Source organism: Staurois parvus, unplaced genomic scaffold (assembly GCF_062004578.1).
Source record: "Staurois parvus isolate SC_StPar_1 unplaced genomic scaffold, SC_StPar_1.0 ptg000147l, whole genome shotgun sequence".
Lineage (NCBI taxonomy): Eukaryota > Metazoa > Chordata > Amphibia > Anura > Ranidae > Staurois > Staurois parvus.
The window spans coordinates 4,712,122-4,739,604 of record NW_028317943.1 but is presented as its reverse complement, the minus strand read 5'-3'; the positions used below and the strand labels follow the sequence as shown (position 1 = coordinate 4,739,604).

The 27,483-nt window shown below is 39.3% G+C and overlaps 1 protein-coding gene across 2 annotated transcripts in view; it reads right to left on the bottom strand.

The window, feature by feature from the left end:
• The window catches only part of PDZRN4 (PDZ domain containing ring finger 4), a 236,351-nt gene that overhangs the window by 52,772 nt on the left and 156,096 nt on the right, over nucleotides 1–27,483 (bottom strand). For both annotated transcript variants that reach the window (XM_089673993.1, XM_089673992.1), the window contains exons 2-3: nucleotides 7,322–7,575; nucleotides 6,346–6,448 (exon numbers count right to left, since the gene is read on the bottom strand). In XM_089673993.1, coding sequence (XP_089530119.1) covers nucleotides 6,346–6,448; nucleotides 7,322–7,575 — 357 coding nt within the window. The remainder of the gene's footprint in view (nucleotides 1–6,345; nucleotides 6,449–7,321; nucleotides 7,576–27,483) is intronic.

Here is a 27,483-nt window from a genome sequence, read left to right as displayed (position 1 = left end):
CCAGGAGATGACTGGACCAATCAGGAGGCACGGCATGGCGCAACTCACGCATGCGCAGTGGACACCAGGCTGTGAAGCCGCAAACTGTCACAGCTTGGTGCCCACAGTAGAGATGCAGTGGAGGACAGAAGAAGAGAAGGAACTGCGCGGGTGAGTACATCACTGGACCCCAGGACAGGTAAGTGTGTGTTTATTAAAAGTCAGCAGCTACAGTTTTTGTAGCTGCTTACTTTTAATAAACACAAAAACGGCTTGAACTCCACTTTAATTACTCCACAGTGCAAAACAGTACATCAAGTCTGAAAGTGTCACCCCACCCTTAGTAGTGGGTAATTGCAAAGTCCCAAGTGAAATTCTAGGGGTATTAGATCATTCACTAGGATATATAAGAATTTAGGCAAAAAAACTAAATTGAAATACAATTATTCTACCCACTAGAGTCAGGGGAAGATCTTTCCACTTTTGAGTTTTAACCTTAAAGGCTTGAAACAATAGAGACAAATTATTATCAATGAATAAAGACAAAAGGGAGCTGACCCGCTATACCTAGATACTTAAATTTGTTAGATACCAACATGGAGCACAAAAAAGGGAGAATCATCTCGGATTGTTGATCAATAGAAAATATAGTTGACTTACTTTAATTAATACAAAAATCTGACTAATCACTAAATTCTTTATTAATAATAATAATAATAATAATAGAGAAAATCATTAATAAGGAGGATTGTGGGTAATTCAAATATAATAGAATGTAAATTGCGCACAACTACACACAATCCTCAATTCACAATCAAGTTCTCAGTGCACAAGTTCCTCACATTCCTATAATCTCTCAATTTCACAGTTAGAGACTCAATGGCCAGCGCAAATAATAGTGGGAACAGGGGGCAACCTTGTCTGGTCCCCCTATAGATCAGGAGTGATTCAGAGATTGTGCTATTTATTCTAATCCTAGTTATAGGGTCCATGTAAAGTAACCAGGAAATAAAGATTAGGCCAAACCCAAATGTATACGGCAAGTAAAACAGGTAAGGCCATTCGACAGAGTCAAAGGCCTTTTTTGTGTCTGAGACCACCACTCTAGTTCCAGAATTACCCTGAAACATTTGTAGATTAACAAACAGCCTTTTAAGGTTAATGGGAGTGCATAAGCCTGGAATAAGGCCTGTTTGCTCTAAGCCAATTAAAGTGGTAACAACCGATTGCAATCTCCTGGCTCACACTTTTGCCAGTATTTTGACATCAGTGTTCATTAATGAGATTGGACGATAAATGTAACACTCCAATTTCTTGCCTGATTTAGGGATGAGCACAATACGTACCTCTCTCATAATGGAGGTAACGCACCTACATTTCTAGCTGCATTGAATATATTCAGTAGACGGGGAATATGAACTTCCTTATTTGTTTTAGACCACTTTATAGGAAACCCATCAAGGCCCGGAGACTTATAAGAGAAGAAAGAAGCTATGACAGCATCAACTTCCTCCACTGTAAATTCCAGGTCCAGAAATTCCTGCTACGCAGGGTCCAGTTTATTTTACTGTTGCCATTGTTTAGTTTGTAATATACTTTCTGCCAATTTTTCCTGCACTATTGTTCTTATCTATTCATTAAAATGCTATTTAGAAAATTGTTAAAATGGTTGTAAAGGCAGGGCTTTTTTAACCTTCATTTACCTTCATTCCCTGTATAAAGGTTAAATAAATCCCATTGGTTATTGGTTGTTGAGTCCTGTCTCAATCCAACACTGTGCCCCAGTGCAGCAGCCCTGCTCTTTCTTCCTCTCCTCTCAGAACTCAGCGAGAGGAGTGGGAACCATTGGCTCCTGCTGCTGTCAATCAAATCCTCTGAAGAGGGATCGGGGGGTGGGAATAAGCTGCACAGTGTGTATCAATAGATGCACAAAGGCCAGTTCAGGAGTGACTCCACAGGTGCACTCCAATTCCTATGATGATGCACTGAGAAAAGAATGCCAAACCACCAGCAGGATACCTTTGAGGTTTGGGCCATTCTGTACAATGCCAGTGCACAGAGCAGGTAAGTATAACGTTTAATATTTTAATAAAAAATAAGCTTTACAATAATTGTAAGCTGAATTTCTGAATTATATCATTAGAAATTAAAAGAGTTTTTGCTTCTGAAGGGTGATACTATATGGTAAACTCATGATTCTTAGACACAGGGCAAAAATGGCAAACATTAATTTCAATGGGCTGCCCTACACACTAAAAATACTAAAGAAGCTTTTTTAAAAAAATCACGCCACATCAAGTGCATGATACTTTGTTACCATGCATTTTGGCTTTGGCAAGTGAGCCACTGCACGTCTGTGTTTTTGTGCATTGCAGGAATGCATGCAATTTTGAAAACATTCCTGCAACACACAAATATTAATCTAGGGTAAGAGAGTGGAGGCTAAGGGGTTCTGAGGAGGAGAAGGGAAGACTAGGACTTGTACCCCCTTGTACTCACAGATCACACATACTGTTCTCAGCTGCAATGAAGGCAGTGTCTTCCCCTCATTAGACATGTAACCTATCAAATGACAAAGAAAAAGAGGAAGAAGAGCAGTCTGCACTCCCCAGCAGCCCTACACTGAAACTTAGACCAGTTCTATCCCGCTCCCTGTAGGCTAAAGGGAGGAGAAAACTCTCTAGCAGCAGCACCTGCACCTTTTGACAGATGTGATGCTGTAGTCACTACTGTCATTGAGGAGCCAGATGAGTAGCCAAATCACCAACATGCCCCCCTCAACACAGCGCCTGGGCACATGCCCCTCCCCCACCTTGTCCCAGCCCTGCTTAGATTGTTGTCCCAGAGCAGTAAAATATCTAAAAAGAGAGGAATCTGTGAATGCAAAGCCCTGCTTCTCTATAAAGACGGGCCTTCCACACATAGATACAGTGTAAAACAAGAAATAAAAGGGGGATAATAGGGAAAATACAAGCTGCAGGGAGCCTACAGGCAATAAAAGTAAATAGTCTGCTTGCCTTTTTTGGGCACAGCTTCCACAGTTCTGCCCTCTTTAATGTGTCTTATTCACTTGTATGTTTTAACTGAGCCTCAGCGGGCACTTGTTTTCTTGCAATGTCAATGGCTTTGCAAATCACAAGATCAACTCTTTGAGTCTTTAGTATGCTGGAGTCTGTCTCAAATTCAAAAACTAGAATAAATGATTGTACTATTCAGAAACTAGAGACCTGCTTGCAATATCATTCTTTTGTGTGTATTCACCATCTAACTAACTGAGATGGCACCAGCCATGCCATCAACAAAATAAAAATCTCAGCATAACATTATCATATAAAGCTCTTGTGGCTACACTTATTATTCACCACAGTATAGTACAGGGTGATTTTAAAGTAATTTACATAGAATCAGAATAAGTATCATAGTGCAGGTGTTATTTTATTTATTTCAGTTACTTTTATAGTGCTGTCAATTTACGCAGCGCTTTACATATATATTGTAACTTCACATCAGTCCCTAACCCTCAAGACGTGTACAATCTAAGGTCCCTAACTCACAAACATATACATACTAGGGCCAATTTAGACAAGAACCAATCCACCTACCAGCATGTCTTTGGAGTGTGGGAGGAAACCGGAGTACCCAGAGGAAACCCACGTAGGCGCAGGGAGAACATGCAAACTCCAGGCAGGTGGTGCCATGGTTGGGATTTGAACCAATGACCCTAGTTCTGCCATATGGAAGTGCTAACCATTTAGAAACTGTGTTAAAGTCATTTATGAGACCCTCTGTGCCTCATTAGCATAAGGCCGTGCTTTGTGCTACTGTAGTGACCCTCTCTCACCAGCTGTGTATAGGGCTTATTGAACCCTACAAGCAATATTCCCTCTATGTGCAACAGCGTTTGTCAGTTTTGCTGAATGTAGTGCAAAGCATCCTGCATACTATTGAGATTCTTTAGATAGGCACAGCCTGATGCAGGTACAGTTCAAATTCTTAAAGTGGATCTTCTTTAGCCAAAATATTTCTTAACTATGCCTTCCTTTTTGGTTGTGTAATTAAGAATAAACATACTTACAAGCCCAGCCAAACCTACTTTTTAATACCCCTCCACTGCTGCATGCCCAGCCAAAGGCAATTTTTCTCTACTATGTCATTGGGAGACAGCTGAAGGAGCCAGCTGCCTCTTCCTAGTTCTTGCAACCACCCTTTTGATGACATGAGACCTCCATTCTGTATGGAAGCTGATGCTTCTTTGGTTATGTGACATTGATATCCTAGGAGGCTGCAGAAGGAGGCTCAAATGTCACACTCACCTAGGTGAGAACCAAGGGAGAAGGTGGGTGTATATGAAATACTAATAAAAAATGGTAAGTATAAGTAATATTTTTAAAATTATAGGAGGGAGTGGGATTTGAATGTTGAATAAGGTTTATGAGCTGAAAGATCCGTCTATACCCGTCCTTAATCAGAGCCAAATCAGAGCTCTGTTACTTATAAAGAACATGCTTAGAAGACAAAGTAGCATGGCATTAAGCCAATATATAAATTCAGGCCCTTGGTAAAGATCCATAAATGTTGTGGAAAAAGTTCATATATTAACCAAAAAATTGAAATAAAATATTGCAACCAAAATGCAAACTAAATAATTTTAAGCTCACAATGATAATGCATCAATATTAATGCTACACAAACAGCCTATAAACATAGTAAAGTAAATCCCTGTAAAATGTTAAATACAATGTATTGTGTTAAAAAAATAAATTGAGAAAAAAATCTAAGACCTCAAATTCTTTCTGTTATGTTAAATAAGTGCATGTAACCCTAGTCTCTAATCTTGTCATATAATGTAGTGTTTCTCAAGCATGTTTCATCAGTAGCTATTGTATTATAGATACAGTATCCACGTCAAATAGATCACCCACTAATTAGCAAAAAAAAAATGCACTGTTGCAAGATTTGAGCACAGGTTTGGAAAAACTGCTATTATGTGTTCTTACACAGCCCAGTTACAATAGAAATCATATCTTGACTCAAATGTTTTAGCGCTTCCAAGCCAAATGTTTCATATGCATGTCTGGTAGTTGCTACTGAGGTAAGGTCATATGCACAAATGTGTAATCTGTAGCCTTGCAGGCCTTGGCCCATGATTATGACCTGGTAATATTAATGCTTCATAGAAAGACATTTGCTTTACTCTTAGCAGATGGAAGGCTCTCCAGTAACCTTACAAAATGACTTCTATTTCTTTCCTTATAAATGGGTTTTCTTGTCAGGATGAGTTTGGTGAGCACATAGTGCAATGTTCAGAAGAAAAACAACTCATGAAAATTCAACATTTGCTGTATGAAAAACCTTTTGCTGCATATTTTCAAAAACAATTCCAATAAGTATCTTCTGTTCACCATATGCTAAAACAGCATAACTGCCATGATCAGCAACAACATAATCATAATGGAACCGGTATAAGTGTGTTTGGAACTAAACTTTGATAGTTGAACCTTATCAAAGTCATTGGGTCATTTTCAAACTGCTGTTACGGACAATGAATTCTGTCATTATGACCCTCTTGCTTCAATTGTTTGAATTACTGACCAGAAAAAGTATGCGGATAAAGAATTCTGTTTTTTCCAATGTGCATACTTGTACATAGAGTGTCAAAGCCAGTGGATGATTCCTTTTGGTCTGTTAAATATACCCTTACAATAATTTTGTTATATCTGACCAGTTAGTGTAAAGAAATACCTGTTGACCATGCCAGAAATTCAGAGTTGTCCTGTGTCCTATTTAAGCTGCCTGTCTTATCTCAGAGTCCAGTCAGCCTTATCCTGGATTACAGAATAGACCTAACCATCTTGCAAAAGTAAATTAGTAGCTGAGTGCATTTCTGGCAGATCAACAGGTAATTTTATGTTCTACAGGGTCTTTAAAGTGATTAAACTTAGGAAAATGTACTTTTGTATTTTGCCTTGACATGCACTTTAAATAAGCCATTACGTGCTGTTGTGACTTTACACTTGCTTAATGATAAAGGATAATAATTAGTAATCTTTTTGATTGCGTAAATGTTTTTCATCATTCGTTTTAAAATAATCAAGGTTTGGAAATTATATTAGTCACACCGCTAATCATAATTACCCCAAAACAGAACAAAAAACAAGAGGCTTTAAGTATTGAAAACCAAGACTATAGGAAAACCATTATAAAAAATGGCAGAGGCAATTTAGTTTGTTTTGACACAAAGCAGATATACACTAGGCACTTTGTGATTAGACACAGCAAATAAAACATGTAAACATAATTATTAATGAGATCTCTTAAGCCAGCAGAGAAATGCGAACCATCAGCCATAATGAAAAATGATCTCACCTCGTACTCAAAGTCTTCAGTTCTATCACCATCACCAGGCAGGCTGGAAAGATACTCATTACCTTCATAAAATTCATGCTCCATTGGATGAAGAGAATGGCAGCTATATGGGAAAAAATTGGTGCAAGAAGGCCAGATGAGACAATGTTCTTCTTTTTAATTAAAATATGACAAACTTATCTGTGGCTTTCTCATTTCAAGAGGTTAGGATGGGTTGCTAATCTAAAGAAACACTGAACAAAAAGATATGTTTCTTTTCATTTACTGCACACTTAGAGTAGTCATTTTCATAGCTTAAATTGGATTCCAGGCAATGATCTGTGCACCAAATCAAAAGAAATACAGCAGTACATTCATAACAAAGGGCTGGCAGTGTTCCGCAGCTGCAGGATTCCAATCTGTCTTTTTGAAACTCAGTCTGTCTGCTAATGAAGCCATGTCCACATTTTATATTCGGGAAAATGTGGACACAATAACTTCAATAAATACAGAAGTACACTTTGCAATAAATTGAAAATACTTTCTTGTACAATGAGTGGAAGTAAATGGCTTGATGTGGTGCTTGCGTTCTCAATTCTTTTACAAGTTTGTGTTATCTGTCTAATCTCTACATGGTGTCCAGGAGGCAAAGATTGATTAGGAAAAGAATATCATCTTTCTTTTCATTTTCAAGATAGATTTTAGGAACACGGGATGTGTCATATACCCTTCAACATGGCTCTATTGATGAGAAAAAGCTGCATGAAGTCAAATAAGATTATTATGTGCAGCTGGAACCAAGATGTTGGCTGTATTGTGTGGCCTCATGTAGCTGTTAGTGCTTATTAGACGTTAAGAAGAAAAAGTTCAAAGATGCTATTAACAGAGTAAGGATCAAGGTTCTTATTATTTTATTCATGATTTTTTTATCACATTAGGCATACACTTTAACTATTTCTTGACTAAAAATATTTGACAGCAGAAAAAAAAGACATACCTGTCTGAAAGAAGAAAAGGACAAACATCAGGAACTGGCGGGGTGGTTGGTCTGAGTTTGGCTTGAGCCATGATATGCTCAAATGTGATGTCTGTTTGGGTGCTCACATTCACAAGGTGTGTTTCCTGTAAACTTCCATGCCCTCTGTTATGGGGTGCTCTTCTTAAAACTTGAACGACTATTGGCTCTTTAGCATTACGGAAGGCTTCAACTGCTTCTTCATGGGTTGCTTTTGAAAGGTCTTTCCCATTAACCTGCATAAAATAAAGAATTCAAAACATTAAAGGTCAGATTTTTATTACACAGACACAATCAGATCAATTTAGGTTAATTTACTATGGTCATTGTCATTGTACAAAGTGTTCATTTGAAGGGGAACTACAGTCCACAATTACTCACTCAAGCAATGGAACATATGTGAGCTCCCTCGCCAGACCTGACATCATCTCCCAGTTGCCAAGTCTTCAGTTGACTTGACTGGATGGAAGAGAATGACGTAACTCCCAGGTATGTGCACAGGAGTTCATTTAATCCAGCACGGAGTTGTGCCAAGAATGTATACTGAGCTGCACATGTGTAGCTCACTGTAGACTCATAAGAAGATTGAGAACAGACAAATACATTTCTCCCAAGTCTCACTGAATTATAGCTGTTTGTGTAATCCCCCACTGTGGGCTTGCCAGGCACTGCCTGCTGGAGCCCATTCCTGCATCATGCAGACACTGTATCAAGAAAGGTCTGCTCTGAAGACATCATATCTTGCAAAATCTTTATTGAAATTACAGTGTACAACTTCCAAATCCCTGCCTTAGAGACCTGCCCTTGTAACGTGTTTTACTGATCTGGGCTTAATCGTAGAGAAGGCTGATAGTGCAGGACTCTCAGATTTCCATGATTTTAGATATCCAGCAGGCTCCCAAACACCTCTATATACACACTATATTGCCAAAAGTATTGGGACACATGCCTTTACACTCACATGAACTTTAATGGTATCCCAGTCCAAGTCCGTAGGGTTCAATATTGAGTTGGCCCACCCTTTGCAGCTATAACAGCTTCAACTCTTCTGGGAAGGCTGTCCATAAGGTTTAGGAATGTGTCTATGGGAATGTTTGACCTTTCTTTCAGAAGCGCATTTGTGAGGTCATACACACACACACAATATTACCAAACGTATTGGGACACCCCTAAAAATCATTGGATTTAGGTGTTTCAATCACCTCCATGGCCACAGGTGTATAAAATCAAGCACCTAGGCATGCAGACTGCTTCTACAAATATTTGTGAAAGAATGGGTCGCTCTCAGGAGCTCAGTGAATTCAAGTGTGGTACTATGCAATAAGTCCATCTGTGAAATTTCCTACTAAATATTCTACGGTCAACCGTTAGTGGTAGTACAACAAAGTGGAGGCAACTCGGAACAACAGCAACTCAGCCACAAAGTGGTAGGCCACGTAAAATGACAATGCGAAGTTAATGCATGCTGAAGCGCACAGTGCAAAGCTGCACCAGATTTTGCACTGTCCAGTTTTAGTAAATAACTCTTACTGTGTTTGTAAACACCTAACACAACCCAGCTACATTCACCTAACAGCACATGGCCTCTGCTGCAGCCAGCACCGAAATCCAAGGTTGTTGGCTAGCATTGGTCTAACAAGTGGTAATAAAGTGTATCACTCTACAGACACACTGTCACTGTGCCCTAAATAGGCAAAGAGACGGTGTTTCTATAAGCCTACAGATTGTCAAATGATAATTTTTTTAATAATACGGAGAGGCTTTTATGTTTGCAAGCAAGAGCTCTTTGTCTCCATGTTACATTTCATCTGGGCTCCATTCACTACAAGCTGATACTTCAGCTGCAATCAGCACTTAGCAGAACTTAAAGTATATGTTCTTGCCTTAGAGTATAATCATCTCTCATTACGATTTGTATTACTATTTTTGTAATTGTGGCCAGGTTTAAATTAAGAAAGTGAATTAATTTTTTATGTTCTTTTTTAAATAAAATATAGATGTCCATAAAGAGATATTTTCCTTTTAGAAATTTTATATTAATAAATTAGATTAATGCAGATTTTCTAATCAATTTTTCACATAACTGGCTTTTTTCACCAGGTGCATTTTTCCTTAGAAAGAGTTGGCCAGCTTCTTGAGTTAAGTTTCCATTTCCCAATTTACATTAGCAAGTAACTTAAAAGTGAACATGGGTTTATTTATAGATTTTCAATTTGGAGAAGGTGGCTTTGCTAAGAGGAATTATCATCCAAAGTAAAAGTAAGAGAAAATCTCAAATTTTGTGTTGATCTTCTAATGGGGACATCTAATCGTTCTGGTGATTCCAATGACGACCAGGGATTTCCTCACTTTGGAGGGATTTCCTCTCAGTTCCTGTTTTGGCTATGGGACAGGAATTGAAGGGAAATTTTCCCTATGGGACACAGATGGCAAAAAATGACAGGGGTTATAACCATCCCTTACTCAAAAATGAAGAAAAAAGTTTTGCCTTTAGTTCTATTTTAAGGATATCTACAGGCAGTGTGTAGTATTTGTCATACACTTCTCCATATTTCCTAATGTTACAAGCTAGAAGGTACTTGAGCTTGGTTTTTGGGCCACTGATCTATACAAAATAGCCCATAATGTTAAAGTGCATGGAACTGCCCTTAGAAATCACATAATCAATATAATATAAGTCTGCCTGTTTGCACTTGAGTTGTAAAAGTTGTGAAGATAAATACACGTTTCTAGTTTATGTTGGAGAACATACTGTATCTAGAACAGCATCATGAAGTTTGAAATTGAAGTTCTGCAGGAGCAACAATCTCCATTAGGCTCAGGATTCATGGGCTTTTGCACACGACAGGACAGCTTCTCTACTCATGCAAATCAATGGGAATGCAAAAGAAGCTTGATGTAGGTTGATGTGACTTCGAAAAAAGTCAAATGAGGTAAACTGAAGATCAAATGTATCCATCAAAAGAGTTTTAAAAGATCTCAGAATGCCTCAAACTGATGTAAAATGCAAGCTGAATATACCTAAGAATAGCTTGCTTTAGTCCATCAACACAAGCCTAAACCCATCTACACAGACACCTAATTTCAATTCGTTGAAATAATATGGCATTACCCAGACGGTGCCAGGAAAAGGTTATCCACCAAAGTCCAGTGATTAAGGAGGGCATTTAGGATCAAAGAAGCAACTAGGTTTATTGTAATTCTGAAGGAACTGCAGAAATTTACAAGTGAGGTGAAAAATCTATGCTCTGTAATGTTGTGTTTTATAGAATAGTGACAAAAAAATTTGGAAATTAATAAAATGTGTGTGAAAAATGCATGAAACAATGATACGACCAAAATTAAACTTTTTGGTTTTACTACAAATCACTATGAACAGCATCAAAGGTGAAGCATGGTAGTACCGTAATACTGTGGAGAGTATTTTTTTAATGGCAGGGAATGGGAAACTGGTCAGCACTGAGGGCAAGATGGATGGAACTAAATGCAGGGCATTTCTAGTGGAAAACCCGTCTGCAAGAGATCTGTGACTTGGCTGTAGTTTCTCATTCCAGTAAGGCAGTTACCCTAAACGCATAAGCAAATGTCCGGGATATTAAAGTGTTTCTAAACCCACAACAGTAAAATCAATCTGTATATGCAGTAAAGAATGCTTGTTATATTCACTGTGGAACCTAAGGGGTGAATCCTCTGCACTGTGTAAAAAGGTCATTTGATTCTGTTTTCTCTGCCCTCCTCTTGTTCAAATGTCCATGTCTTGTCTCCTGATAAGACAGACTGAACCCATAGTCACATGCACATGCTCTTTTTGGTGTGTATTGCTAGATAGGTTTTTTTTTTCTTGTGAGAGTGCATGTGATCAGGACAGGGCCAATCAGTACTGTCCAGACAGAGGGTCAGGGGTTTTGCATCCTCCTAGAGCAGAAAGAGAACTCCTCCTACAAGTTTTAACCAGTGCTCTGCTGAAGTCACAAGACTGCTCTATCTGCTGATGAGAAAATGTATTTAGCAGTTTATATTTACTAAAACAATTGCACTTCCATGTTCTGGGTACTGTGGGAGACCAGATATAGTGAATGCAGGGTCCTGGGTTTAGTAACACTTTATTAATTTAAAACCAGAAACCTAAATAACCCAGTCAAAGCACAGGCATAAATACAATTAGGAATTTCCATTGCATTTATTATCTCTGTTTCTGATTCAACCTGGCTATCAAAAAGAAAGTGAAAAATATGGAATTCAGATGTGCAGAGCTTGTAGAGCTTTACCCCAAAAGACTCACAGCTATTACTGCAGCCAAAGTTCCAATTACTTACTGTGGATAAATAATTATGCAACCAACAATGGTCTGCTTTAAAAAAACCAAAAAAACTTTAGTGTCACAATAAAACTGTGTTACACCTTACAATCATTAAGTAAGTTGTGTAAATCAAAAGGTAAAACTCCAAATCAAATCTATACTATTTCATGCTATAACATATACAGAAAGGCCAAGGGCAACAAATACGAGCATCACTGTATATTATTTCATGACATCAAACTGATGAATAAGACCTATGATCCAGTCCTTTTTTTTTATAATACTGCTGTGTTAGGATACCCAAACCAGTGAAAACTTTATGCTATTCAAACAGTTTTATACAATACATGAACACTTTCAATACCTTTCTCATAAATATGCCTTCTTTATTGGTAACGCATTTAACTTTTTGACCTTTAAACAGATCAGCCTTGTACATTCTGTATCTGATACAAGCAGTTATGACACTAGTAGAAGTTCGCCAACATACTGCCAGTTAGCAGTAAAGGTCAACAGTGCATAAATCACACTTTATAATATTAAAATAGACTTAATTGCATGTAACCTAAAGCCATCTGTCTATGATAGTTATAGTGTAAAATGTAAGACTGTCACTGTTGGAAATTATGACTATAGATGAGCAAATCCTGTGAATCTTCAGTTTAACTTAATAGATGTGTATGAAGATTTATTTTAATGAAATAGAAAAAGAGATTATGCAGTTCGAGAATTCCTGATTCACATACTGTACACTTCCAGGGTAATTTCTCCAAGTACAACTTTATGCAATTGATGCGTCCCCAGATTCACAAAAAATGTAATTAAAATCTTCTGATTAAACGGATATTACACAAATGTAATTTTTTTTGTAATGTAGTAGAAAGTCATAGTGTAACAAAGTTTGGTTTGATTAATATGAAAAGGGAATTTATTAAAATTTGTATTGGTTGATATTTGAATCAGTTCTGCCCTAACAGGGAGTGCCAAAAATATTAGTGCTTGCATCTGATTCATGTATCTGTCACTAATAGGTAAATGCATCTGTCTATTTCTGCACCTCCATTCTAGACACTCCTTCCTCAGTGCACGCACTCTCTTCCTTCCCCGGGCACTGTGCCCATAGCACTGACAGCACATGATTGGGACTTTGGTGGTAGGAGCCTGATGGGAAACAGAGAATATTCAGTCCAAAAGCGGCTTTCTAATCTGCACACAGCTGTGCGCTGTCAATCCAGAGTGAAGAGGATCTGATGGGCAACTAGTGTCTTAGTTCCCCATCAGGTTCTGCCAACCCTGTAACATGTCATTACCCAAATATAGAACCATCCATATTCAGGTAATGACATTACCTGTATCTGTTTAGCTTTCGGCCAGGGAATCTACCAGCCAACAGCTAAATGGGGCTAGGGATACAATTCTATGCGGGAAGGTATGACATACATGGCAGCTTCCTAGCACAGGCTCTACCTCCTTTGTGGAGTGCCTCTGTATGCCAGCTCAGAGTTGGTCTTAAAGTTATACTAAACCCATGACCGTGCCTTCACTATATCTGGTCTCCCACAGTACACACAACATGGAAGTGCAATTATTTTAGTAAATATAAACTGCTAAATACCTTTTCTCATCAGCAGTTAGAGCAGTCTTGTGATTTCAGTAGAGCACTGGTTAAAGCTTGTAGGAGGAGTTTTCTTTCTACTCTAGGAGGGTGTGAAAGTCCTGACCCTTTGTCTGGACAGTGCTGATTGGCCCTGTGCTGATCACATGCACTCTCCCAAGCAAAAAAACAAACTCTCTAGCAATACACACCAAACTGAGCATGTGCATGTGACTATGGATTCAGTCTATCAGGCGGTCATTTGAACAAGAGGAAAAGCAGAGAAGAAAGGATCAAACAGTCTTTTTTACACAATGCAGAGGATTTACCCCTTAGGTTCCACAGTGAGTATAACAAGCATGCTTTACTGCACATACAGACTGATTTTACTGTTGTGGGTTTAGTAACACTTTAAATTACCCCTAGTTTCCTAACTGGTGCTAAGAATTTAAAAATTTGTTGCTGTAATAGTGATTGGTGGTAGTAAGAACTTCCAGAATTTTCTGCACGAGTCAGTATCTGCAGGTTGTTCTTAACCACTTGCCGCCCAGCCACTGTAGATATACGGCGGCAGGGCAACACTCGCAGGCAAAACCACGTTTTAAAACGTGTGTTTTGCAAACAAATAGGGGGCGCGCGCGAGGTGCGCCACCGCCCTATCTGTCCTGCCGATCACCACTGCAGATGTGAGTCGCCGGGTCACAGCCGGTCCTTAGCGGCTGTTTCCCGGCGATCGGCGGCAAATAGTGACAGACAGCACAGCTGCAGTAGCTGTGCTGTCTGTCACTTCCCTGTCAGCTCGAGGATGAGCTGATCGAGAAAGAACAGTTTCTCTTTCTCGATCAGCCTTGTCCGGTCCAGGACACACACCCCGCCCCCTAGTAAAACACTCCTCTCACTCCTATAACCCTTCTCAGCAAAATAAAGTTAACCCCTTCGTCCCCATTGCCATTAGTACAGTGTCAGTGGTTTTTTTTTTGCACTGATCACTGTATTAGTGTTTTTGGGGATGTCAGTGACCCCAAGTTAGTACCCCCAATGTCAGAATGTCCGCCGCAGTCCCACCATACGTCGCTGGTTGCTGCCATAGGTCGCTGATCACTGCCATAATTAGCTGATCGCCGCCATTATTAGTATAAAAAAAACTAAAAATCCCAGTATCTTTCCCGCCATTTGTAAACGCTATAACTTTCACGTAAACCAATTAATTTACACGTATTGGGGTTTTTTTTTTAGCAAAGACATGTCGCAGAATGCATTTTGGCAGAAATTTATGACTAAATTTGATTTTTGCATTTTTTTTTTACTGGACATGTTTTATAGCAAAAAGTCCCAAAATATTGTTTTTTTTCCCTCAAAATTGTCAGCCTTTTTTTTTATGGCGCAAAAAATAAAAACCGCACATGCGATCAAATACCACCATAAGAAAGCTCAATTTGTGGGGAAAAAAAGGATGTAAATTTACTTTATGTACCGTATTGCATGACAGCGCAATTGTCTGTTAAACTAGCGCAGTGCTGTATAGCAGAAAAATGGCATAAATTGCAGTATTTATATCAGTTTGTAGACTCTATAACTTCCACACAAAGCAATCAATATACACTTATATGGATTTTTTTTTACCAAAAACATGTAGCAGAATACATTTTGGCCTAAATTTATAACCAACTTTGAGTTTACTATATATTTTTTATAGCTGAAAGTAAAAAATATTGTTTTTCTTCAAAATTTTTGGCCTTTTTTTGTTTATAGCGTGAAAAATAAAAAGCGCACAGGTGATCAAATTACACCGAAAGAAAGCTCTATTTGTGTGAAAAAAAGGACGTAAATTTCGTTTGGGTGCAGCATTGCATGACCGCGCAATTATCAGTTGAATTAGTGCAGCGCCGAGTAGCAAAAAGAGGCCTGGTCATTAAGGGGGGTAAATCCTCTGGAGCTCAAGTGGTTAAGGGGCCTATATCAGGAAAAAATGCTGTTAGGGTTGTTTTAAATTCCCCTGCATGTGATCTTAGTGAGAGCTCTGTAGCAGGATTGCAAGTCCAAGAACTCTTCAAATCAGCTCCTGGGTTTAGTGCTGGACTGCAGTGTTGCTGAGAGCCAGCAGTTCCAGTATTAATTATTGCAAGCACCTGAAGGAGCCACTGAGTATAGCCGCTACTTTAAAATGGTGTAAAACAAATAGCCACTATCACAGAGTCATGTTTAAATGACACCTGGCTCTCAAGTAGTTAAGAGATAAGTATCAATTAGAAAATTGCGTCAGTCATCGTATTAAAGTGTCACTAAAACCACATCATAAAAAACTATCAATAAATGCTGGATTACATGCTGGCCATACTCACTCATTCACTATGGAATTTGTTTTCTGTATTCTGCAAAAAACTGGTTGATATTGCCATTCTCTAGCTCTTTATCCAGTTCCATGGCCCCACTGCAGTTGGAGATTTTGCAGAGTAGTGTTGACAGCTACTGCACATGCTCAGTTTCCAGTGAGGTTCTATACTGAGCATTTCTTCTCTATAACATCTGAGCAGTCCATGTGACTATAGAGTCACACATGTGGGCATATTCACAGTGGTAAATGACAGCCCACTCCCTCCTTACCCACTAACCAGCTAAACACAATGGGGGTGGGATATTACATCTTGATCGATGGAGGCTTTACCTTCTTGTTATTCTAAGACACGGGCTGCAGGGGCGTTACACAGCCTGTGACTGGCAGAAATCTACCCACATCATGGTATTGTCAAGAATAATAAAGATTTGATTTCAAATATATATTTAGATGGCAATTTCAAACACTTTATTGATATGCATTTTTTATTTCTACTCTGTACCTCAAAGGCATTTTTTTTTCTTTATTGTGAACATGTGGCCAGCAGCAGGGGACTAGAAGCTCTACCTGCCACTGTTTCAAACTCCTCCTGCCACTGCAGACAAGCTAGGAAAGAGCTAGGTCATGTGACAGTTGTAAATCAATTTTAAAGGTACTTAGATTTTTAATTATTTTAACCACTTGCCTACCAGGCACTTTTATTTTTCAGCTTTTAGCACTCTCCCACTTTGAATGACAATTGTGCGGTCATGCAACACTGTACCCATTTGAAATGTTTATCATTTTTTTCACACAAATAGAGCTTACTTTTGGTGGTATTTAATCACCACTGGGTGCTTTATTTTTTGTACTATAAACGAAAAAAAGAGCAAAAACTTTGAAATTTTTCTCTTTCACTGATGTGCATTAATGAGTCTGCACTGATAGGCAGCACTGATAAGCAGCACTGATAGGCAGCACTGATGAGGCGGCACTAGTGGGCATTGATGAGGAGGCACTGATGATGCTGCACTGATATGTGCCAATGATGGGCAGTGATAGGTGGCACTGAGTGGCAGCACTGACGGGCAGCACGGATGGGCACAGATTGGCAACACTGTTGGGCACTTTTGAGGCTGCACTGATAATCAGTGCAGGTGTCTGCTTTGACAGTTGCCGATTACTGGCAGTACTTTCCTCACTCTGTAACAGCATGAAAAAAGTACTGCCGATAACCAGCAAGTGTATTTACATAGTGGTCAGCTGTGATTGGACACAGCTGATCACTTGGCAAAAGGCTGCTGTGATTGGCCTTTTAAAATGTCATGTGCTCAGCTATGTCCAAAGGACACAGCGATCACAGACAGCGCTGTTCTGGGAGTAGGTCATATGATGCCCTCCCAGAACTGGACTACCGCGCTGTAGCCGTCATTCGGTTATAGCATGGTAGTAAAGTGGTTAATAATTACAGTGCCATCATCCACATACATTAAGAGAATTGAGAATTCAACTTAAACATTATGTATTTAGAGTCACTTTAATGCCTTCAGTCCAATGTATTCAAACTTTCCATGACACAGACAATTCCATCTGGTATGTGTGAGCGCTAACACGTTTAACTCCAAGCACTGTGCATTGGCGAGGGGTTCGCGTTAGCTAGCCATTCACCCAGCAGGTTCATCCTTTTTTTATAAATGGATCTCAGATGTCTGCAGTATAGTTTTGATATAAGGGTAGTTTTTCCCTGATGACTCTTACCCTACAAGTAAGCTCCATTTGGAGTGAAACGCATTAGTGCTCGCACATACTATATGGAAATGTCTGTATCATAGAGAATTTGAATAAATTGGACTGAAGTCTTTACATGGTGAACTGCTTCCTTTTCTTTGGAGAGTTAGTCCGTAAAGTGTGAAGCAGCCAGCAACTGCTGGGAGCCAGCTACCTGAGTCAGGGAATTAGTGAGAAGCAGTGCCTGCATCAGAGGATTAGTACATTGTTTACTAGGTAAAGCATAAGCCTACATTATACAAAAACGATTCTTTAGTATCTGCTGAAAAAGCTGTTTAGGTCAAAAACCTAATAAAAATGTCACACTTCTGAAAGAATGAGTGCTAATATGCAAATCAGATGATCTTAAAAACCAGATGCCTAGAGTAATTTCTTGTCTGTACACAGTGAGACAGTGGGAACTATGCTGTATCTGTGCCCGGAAACACAATTTCATCCTTAGAACTGGTGCATTAAGCTTAGGAAAAGATTTCTTCTTTTTTTTACGGTTTTCATTCTCAGCTATGCATGCATCATGCATACTAGGGGAAGCACAACTGAGGGAATCAATGGTGGAGAAGGATCTGGGAGATCTGGTAGATCACAAGCTTAATAATGGCATGCAATGCCAAGCTGCGGTTTCTAAAGCGAGCAAAATCCTCTCTTGTATTAAAAGAGGTATAGACTCCACAGAGAGATATCATATTACCCCTGTACAAATCATTAGTAATACCTCATCTGGAATATGCAGTTCAGTTTTGGTCACCAATTCACAAAAAGAACACTGGGGAACTGGAGAAAGTACAGAGAAGAGCAAACAAACTGATAAGAGGCATGGAAGAGCTTAGCTATGAGGAAAGATTACAGGAACTGAATTAATTCTCTCTGGAGAAGAGGAGATTAAGGGGGATATGATTAACATATATAAATAGATCAGTGGTTCATATAGTGAAATCGCTGTGTACAAATCATTAGTAAAACCTCATCTGGAATATGCAGTTCAATTTTGGACACCAATTCATAAAAAGAACATTGGGGAACTAGAGAAAGTAAGTGAAGGGCAAAAAACTGTTAAGAGGCATGGAAGAGCTCAGCTATGAGGAAAGATTAGAGGAACTGAATTTATTTTCTCTTGAGAAGAGGAGATTAAAGGGGATATTATCAACATGTATAAATACATCAGTGGTTCAGTGAACTTGATGTAGAGCTATTCACCCTGAGGTCATCACAGAGGACAAGGGGGCACGCTTTATGTCTGGAAGAAAAGAAATTTAATCTCCAAACACGGAAAGGATTCTTCACAGTGAGAGCTGTGAAAATGTGGAATAGACTCCCTCAAGAGTTGGTTCTGGCCAGCTCAGTGGATTGCTTCAAAAAAGGCCTGGATTATTTCTTAGATACACAGAATATAACTGGATACTAACATTTATAGGTAAAGTTGATCCAGGGAATATCCAATTACCTCTTGGAGGATCAGGAAGGAATTTTTTTCCCCAGCAGTAGCAAATTGGATCATGCTTTGCTGTTTTTTTGTTTTTTTTTGTCTTCCTCTGGATCAACTGTGGGTATAGGATTATAACTTTTTTTATGGTTGAACTGGATGAACTTTTGTTTTTTTCAGCCAGACTAACTATGTAACAATGACATGCTAAGCATGGAGATGGGAAACCACAGAAATTACCTTTTTTTATATTCTTCTACACATCTATGTCTGCTACAACTAAGGGAACTTTGTAAACTGTAATGCTGTCCATATAATTGGCAATTTTGTTGCCTAATCTGTTTTCTGTTTTTTCAGTTCAAGTTTTTCAACAGCTCCTAGCTGCAGAAACTTTTCACCCAAAAAGGTTTAAATAATTTTTTAATTTTGAGTAATCAAAATTGGCATGGAAATAATTGAAAATTCCCCTTTGATTTGTATTGTAGTGATATCAGTTGATTTTTACCACCATTTTTAATTATTGGATGCTGAACCTGTTAGGGTGGATGGCAGATTTCTGTGAATAAAAGTTGATGAAAATCTCTAAATCTGTCAAGTGTATGGCTAGCATGAGTTAAAGTGATTTTGGGATATGTCATATGATTAATTTAGACAGAAATATTTCCTTAGCATGATGAAACAAAGCAGTTCTAGGAATCAATTTGAGCTAGTATAGTCAAAGGGCAGTTTTCATCAAAAGGGAATCAGGCCATGATTTCATAATGATCCTCTTAGACTGTAAAGCTGTCCTTTTAATAAGAAAGACACTCAATTAAGTCAGTCCCTTTTACTGCTACTACATTGTTTACATTGCTAACATTTCTTTTTTTTATTTCTTACATGGTACTTGTGAAGGTCTACAGGGAAAAACATTATGAAGGTATTTCATCATATTTGTATTTGAATGTATTTATGTTTTATTAGACATGCAGAACTGTATGGCACAAGAGTTATTAATAGGCAGTAGTATACTAAGGGCTCATTTAGACTTTGCATTTGGGGGAGTTAAAAACATGCAGTCGAGCTGTGTTTTTAGGGTCCCCAACTGTTCCCACTTAAGCTGCAAGGACTGGAGTGTTCACATGCTGCAGTTTCAAAGCTTTTGTTTTGCATTTGCACTAAAAATGATTACTCGTGGTATGTTTTGCAGTCAATAGTGGACATTACAGCCACCAATGCAAACTATACAAGAGAATGGTAAGGTTCCACAAATTTGCATTGGTGCATGCACTTACAGGGTTAAAACAGGCGGTGTGCAGGTGTCATATCTCCTCCTCCCCACCTGTCAAATGCCTCCAAAAAGTGGTCTGAATGAGGATCACTTTTCACAGATGCAGCAATTTAGCTGCACATCTAAACGTAGCCTTAGGTTTGGATCACATCTGTCCAAACATACTGTACATGTGAGCAGGGGCGGACTGACCATTTGGAAACTCGGGCAGTGCCCGAGGGCCCGGGGTCAGTAAGGGGCCCCATGAGATGCCCCTGGTACCTTTTTCATAGGCTTTTTTGAGTTTGGGCAAGGACACAGGGGCCCCATGATCCCCTATTGCCCGGGGGCCCCATACGTTGTCAGTCCGCCCCTGGATGTGAGCTGTCCTGGATATCTTGGATTGTAAGCTCCAAGGAGCAGAGCCCTCCTATCCCTCTTGTATTGAACTGTATTGTTGCTGTATTGTCTCCCGTTATATTGTAAAATGCTGAGCAAACTGTTGGTGCTATATAAATCCTGTATAATAATAATAATAATTTGCCAGACGATCCAGCATCTATGTGCTGTGCCCCGATGATGCTGTGCCCCAGGTAGCTTTCAGAGATCAGAGCATCACCCTTATTTGAGTTACTGAGCATGCGCGGTAACTCAAAATAACTCAAATAAGGGTATGACTAAGAGGATCATGGCCACTAGTGGGCAGTTCCCAGATAATTAGAGGTAACATTGCCCAGGGAAATGTATGAGGGCAGTGGTCTAGTTGGGACCACCTGGAAGGATGTCGTGGTATGTGTTGGCCATGGGCAGGGGTGACAGTGCCCCCTGTGACGAAGATGATGGCAAGTATGATCTATATGCATGCAATAACAATATGTTGTAAATGCAGAAGGCCTTTTTTCACCATGTAGCTAAAGCATGTTATTATGAATTATGTTATACTGCTTTCGTTTCTATTGGCCCCTGAAATCTGAATTATTGGAGAAAGATAAGTATACAATAGCTCTTAACTGACCCTCTTTTAGATGAACTGTTCACCTTCTGGAACCTAATCTCTTTTCCTCTTTCTTACTAAGTTGTTGCTCCTTTTGGATGTGATGTACAGAAATCTGAAAACATACTATTTAAATGTCAAAGGTTCTATACTACACTAAAGCTTTCATCCTACCTCTGTACTAATGCATTTATTATTTTTCAAAGCCAAGCAAGTTTAGGAAAACAGCTACAAAAATGGGTAAATTGTGCAATATAGGAGGAGCGACTGAAAAGTTCTCGGCCTACCCATGAAGCATTTGTCTTAGCCCAATTTTATTTTTGCTACTCATAGTACATATCTTTCCAAGGTTCCATACCAAATTTCTCACAACTAGCTTTTTCCTTCTTTCAGTTATTGAAGACTGAAGCGCAGAAGGTCATCATTGTCTGAAAGATGGAGAAAGTGAGCAGACGTGCGGTTATCCAATACCTGCTGGCTGTCGCGTTTGTTTTCAACAGTCAACATTTTCGGGACCCACCGACTTGACACCTTGTGCATATCCAGCACTACTGTTAAAATGTGTCCAACACGTTCCTGGGATATGCCAACTTTCTCTGCGATGAAACGTTCTGTCACACTCCTGTCTGCCATTTATGAGATCCTGGATTGCTGTGATGTTCTCCTCCATACAGGCAGTTGCTGGCCTTCCACTGCGAGGGGCATCTTGGACAGAGGGGTTCCCCCTCTTGAATTCCGCCACCAACTTTTTAACGGTGGAATAGAAAGAGGCATCCTCCCCTAATGTTTCCATCATGTCCTTGTGGATGTCCTGTCCACTCATTCCCTTTTTCAGCATGTACTGGATAACAGCACGTTTGCTCACTTTCTCCATCTTTCAGACAACGATGACCTTCTGTGCTTCAGTCTTCAATAACTGAAACAAAGAAAAAGCTCTTTGTGAGAAATTTGGTGTGGAACGTTGCAAAGATATGTACTATGAGTGGCAAAAAATTGGGCTAAGACAAATGCTTCATGGGTAGGCTGAGAACTTTTCAGTCGCCTCTCATATGTGAACTGTTTTATCTACTAAATGATTTGTAATCCTGTTCAGCCAGTCTTTTGATACATTTGATACAGCCGCTCCAGTCCTCCTAGGAACCTCTCTGCCTGATGAAATGTGTACATTGTAGTCTAGGATCTGCAGCAGACTAAGACTGTATAATAAAGTAGAAGTAGTAGACTCATGAATAGTGATGAGTAAATAGGTACGAAAACCATACAAATCTGCATGTTTCATGACACAGCTGCATAAATACATGTGCATTTGTGCAGAAAGACATAAAATTATCATTACCTACCTTCATGAATTATATGATTCTCCATATATTAGACTGACTTGGCTGCTAGTATTTAGGAAAATTAAAATGTGGTGGTTCAGCAAATTTCCCATATCAGTCATATCTATTGATGTAGTGTATCCGCTGCTCTGTCTATCTGTCATAATACTCCTGGTGTTAGATAAGTAATTAGAGCCTACCTGAATGAAAGAGCTGGCCCTCTCTGTCCCAGTATGCGTTCTTCTGCACAAGGCACTACAGGCAGCAGAAATCAAGATTTAAATACATATGCTAGCTGTCTTCAAAACATATTTCATTATTTTGTATTAATCCATAACTGGATTATATCTTCCTGGGATTCAGGTTTAAATCATGTTTTATTTTCCCTATGTTTACCTGCAGCAAACACAAACATGTTTCATGCAGCAGATAAGTGCACAGATGGGCACACATTGCCATATGGGAAAAAATAACCTTAAAATCCAATTAAAGCTTTGGTATTTAGGAATATAATGCAGGCAAGCTGCACATGTGGTGATAAATATATATGAGGTAATAAATACGCAATGTACATTTTTTACATACGAAGTGCTGCAGGAAGCGCTAAAATAGCCTGTGCTCTCACACACAATGCAGCGCCCCCGGGGTCACCAACGGTTTGACATACCTCCTGCACAGCACTCCAATTAGACATGTGCAGAATTGAAAATCGTGTTTCATATTGGATCGATTCATTAAGGTACTAATTATGTTTCATTGCAGTCATAACAAAATTAATTTAGTTTAATTTATTAGTTTTTGACGAGATTCAAATTTTTTCAGATGGGTTACATAGTCTGGCTGAAAAAAGACAAAAGTCCATCCAGGTCAACCATAAAAATAAAAAAAAAATTAATAAATTAAAAAAAAGTGATAATCCTATACCCACAGTTGGTCCAGAGGAAGGCAAAAAAAAACCCAGCAAAGCATGATCCAATTTGCTCCTGCAGGGGAAAAATTTCCTTCCTGATCCCCCCGAGAGGCAATTGGAAATTCCCTGGATCAACTTTATCTATAAATGTTAGTATCTAGTTACATTCTGTATATCCAAGAAAGAATCCAAGCCTTTTTTCAAGCAATCCACTGAGCTGGCCAGAACCAACTCTTGAGGGAGTCTATTCCACATTTTCACAGCTCTCACTGTGAAGAAACCTTTCCGGATTTGAAGATTAAATCTCTTTTCCTCAAGACGTAAAGAGTGCCCCCTTGTCCTTTGTAATGACCTCAAGGTGAATAACTTTTCACTATATGAACGACTGATGTATTTATACATGTTGATTATATCCCCCCTTAATCTCCTCTTCTCAAGAGAGAATAAATTCAGTTCCTCTAATCTTTCCTCATAGCTGAGCTCTTCCATGCCTCTTATCAGTTTGGTTGCCCTTCTGTGTATTTTCTCCAGCTCCCCAATGTTCTTTTTGTGAATTGGTGACCAAAACTAAACTGAACTGCATATTCCAGATGCGGTATTACTAATGATTTGTACAGGGGTAAAATGATATCTCTCTCTCTCTGGAGTCTATACCTCTTTTAATACAAGAAAGGATTTTGCTCTCCTTAGAAACCGCAGCTTGGCATTGCATGCCATTATTAAGCCCCAGATCCTTCTCCACCATTGATTCCTCCAGTTGTACCCCCCTAGTATGTATGATGCATGCACATTCTTAGCCCCCAAGTGCATCTCTCTCTCTTCTTGCAGAGAGAAAAAAAACAACTATAATGTGTAAATAAATATATATTAAAATAAAAGAAAAAATAAAGAGAAAATACCTAGATCAAGGTTTGGTCTAGTTCAGTACCAGGGTTAGTGTTTGGGTCACGATCAGGGTCAAAGGTCAGGAATTTTTTTTAATTAAATTTTTTTTAAATTGGTATCAGTGTCAGTGTATTTTAGGTAGGACAAAAAAATCAAAATGTGCACTATTGTTTCTGGGCTGTACTATAGGAACAAACAATAAAAAACATACACATGTGTATGTTATTTGTATCGCTGCGATCGTCAAGAGCTGGAGAATTTATTTTGGGTTGTTCTTTGGTGGATGGTTATGTTAGTAACAAGAAATACACAGCTAAATAAGAAACAAATTTTTTTTTTTTACTTTTTGGGCCTGTTTTCCTTTGATAATAAGAATAAAATCAGGAGATATCAATGACTATTTACCACCATAGCAGTTGTGATGATACGTACAGTTTTACAAACACATGTCAAATTTGTAAAATTATTCTTGGGCAGTAAGATTTGTTTTACCCTTAGGCGTGAAGGGGTTAAAGGATAAGTTCAACTTTGGAAAATATTAAATGTACATTTTTTACAGGTAAAATTAATGTGCATTTGTTTTTTGTTTTTCTCAGGAGACAGTACAGCATTGCACTCACGATCAGCAAATCGTGGGTGCAATCTCAGGCTCCTGCAGACTCTCAGAATTGCTGTCTGACTGTAACTCATATGAGCAGGCAGTTACCTGAGAGCAGGAAAATCAATGGCCTACAAGGGTGTTCACCAGGTCCATCATAGACATTGCTGATGGCTTGTAGTTTTCAGTGAACTGACAATACTTGCAGGCATTCTCTTAATGAATGGCAGGGCCAAGTGGGTGGAGCCACACTATTTTCACATTGTGACAGCGGGTGCGGGGAGAAAAACCCCTACCCTGTCACAGGGAGGGGGGGATCGAGGGGGGAGACTGCAGATACTGAAAGATGTTATATGTTCCACCCTAAAAATGGGTGGAATGTGTAACATATTCCTAAGGGGAATATGTTCTTTAAAGTAGTTGTAAACCTCAAACCTCAAACATGAAATATGAACAAAGCATATCCCTCTATAGTGTTTATTTGTTTCTAGCCAGAGAATTAAATGTTATTTCTGTCTGCTGCCCTGTTCTTCTGAAATCAGCATATGTCACTTCTGACAAACTTTCCTAACACCAAGAGAAAAAAGGTGACAGGAGAGGGAGCTCGAGCTTTAGGATAGCCTCAGCTCGGTTTCTGTGCTGTGTGAAGGGGGTATGTTTCCGTTCCCCCCAATCAGCTCTCAGAGTTCTCCTCAGTGAGCTCTGCAGAGTGTAATTTCAGCTCTTCACCCCCTTTTTCTGACAGCTCAGACAAGCTTTATAAATTCTAGAATTCAAATGGATGTACAGAAGAGAAGACTGCAAATAAACAGGTACAATGTACAAAGGAGGATTTGTTTCATCTCTGTGTATCAGCTGAGGCCAGTCACTCCACTGGGTATATGTAAGAGTTTACAACCACTTTAAAGTAACACTAAGCTTTGGTTTAAAAAGAAAAAAAAAACATTCAAGTATGTATTTTTAATTTTAAAAAGTACCTCTCAGCCTTCAGGTTCAGAACAAGGAGGCAGAAAATCACAATAAGAAACAATTTCAGAAAAAATAGATTGCAGGATCATTAAGTAGTAGATGTGTATAAATTATGTTTGGAAAATAAGGATATCATTTATTGTAACTTTAAGTATAAATCTGAAGTCATACAAGTATAGATCCCTTTCACACAGATGACTCCGCCTGCAATCTGCTTGCTGAAACAAGGGATCTGTCTGCTAATCCCCGCTCAGCAGGCAGATGACAAGTCAGTGTCTGCTCTGACTACGTGTAGTGGACACGGACACAGTCCACTTCCTCTATGGGCGGTCGGATGTAAATGGACCTCTTGTTCGTTTACACCCGACTGCCATCTGACCCAGCCAGATGGAGAGGAACGGATCCCTATCTATTTGTTTTAGCGGATTGCAATGGATGTAGGTGGGTGTAAATGGATACATGCTGTATCAGTTTACAACCGCAGCTCCTGAGAGGTGAATGGAGGTTCTGATCAGGTGAATTTATGGTCAATTTTTATTTATTGTGTTAGGATATTATCAGTGTACAGCGCACTCATTTTTATTTATACTTTATAATTATACACCGGTCATCTTATTAGGTACATCTGTTCAATTGCTTGGTAACAGCTAAACAGCCAATCTAATGACAGCAACTCAGTGCATTTAGCCATGTAAATGTGGTGAAGAAGACTTGCTGAAGTTCAAACCAAGCATCAGAATGGAGAAGAAAGGGGATTTAAATGAACGTGACATGGTTGTTGGCGGCAGTCCAGCTGGTCTGGAAGTATTTCAAAAACTGCTGATATACTGGGATTTCCACGCACAACCATCTCTAGGGTTTACAGAGAATGGTCAAGCTGGTTACTGAGACATTCAGATGGTAGGGTCAGAATTTGGCATAAACAACATGAAAGCATGGATCCATCCTTCCATGTATCAATGGTTCAGGCTGGTGGTGGTGGTGTAATGGTGTGGGGGATATTTCCTGGCACTAGCAAGGTGTACCTAATGAAAGCATAAATCCATCCTGCCTTGTATCAATGGTTCAGGCTGGGGGTGGTGGTGTAATGGTGTGGGGGATATTTCCCTGGCACTAGCAAGGTGTACCTAATGAAAGCATAGATCCATCCTGCCATGTATCTACGGTTCAGGCTGGTGGTGGTGGTATAATGGTGTGGGGGATATTTCCCTGGCACTAGCAAGGTGTACCTAATGAAAGCATAGATCCATCCTGCCATGTATCTACGGTTCAGGCTGGTGGTGGTGGTGTAATGGTGTGGGGGATATTTCCCTTGCACTAGCAAGGTGTACCTAATGAAAGCATAGATCCATCCTGCCATGTATCTATGGTTCAGGCTGGTGGTGTAATGGTGTGGGGGATATTTCCCTGGCACTAACAAGGTGTACCTAATGAAAGCATAGATCCATCCTGCCATGTATCTACGGTTCAGGCTGGTGGTGTAATGGTGTGGGGGATATTTCCCTGACACTAACAAGGTGTACCTAATGAAAACATAGATCCATCCTGCCATGTATCTACGGTTCAGGCTGGTGGTGGTGGGGTAATGGTGTGGGGAATATTTCCCTGGCACTAACAAGGTGTACCTAATGAAAGCATAGATCCATCCTGCCATGTATCTACGGTTCAGGCTGGTGGTGTAATGGTGTGGGGAATATTTCCCTGGCACTAGCAAGGTGTACCTAATGAAAGCATAGATCCATCCTGCCATGTATCTACGGTTCAGGCTGGTGGTGGTGGTGTAATTGTAAAATGAAATAAAAAA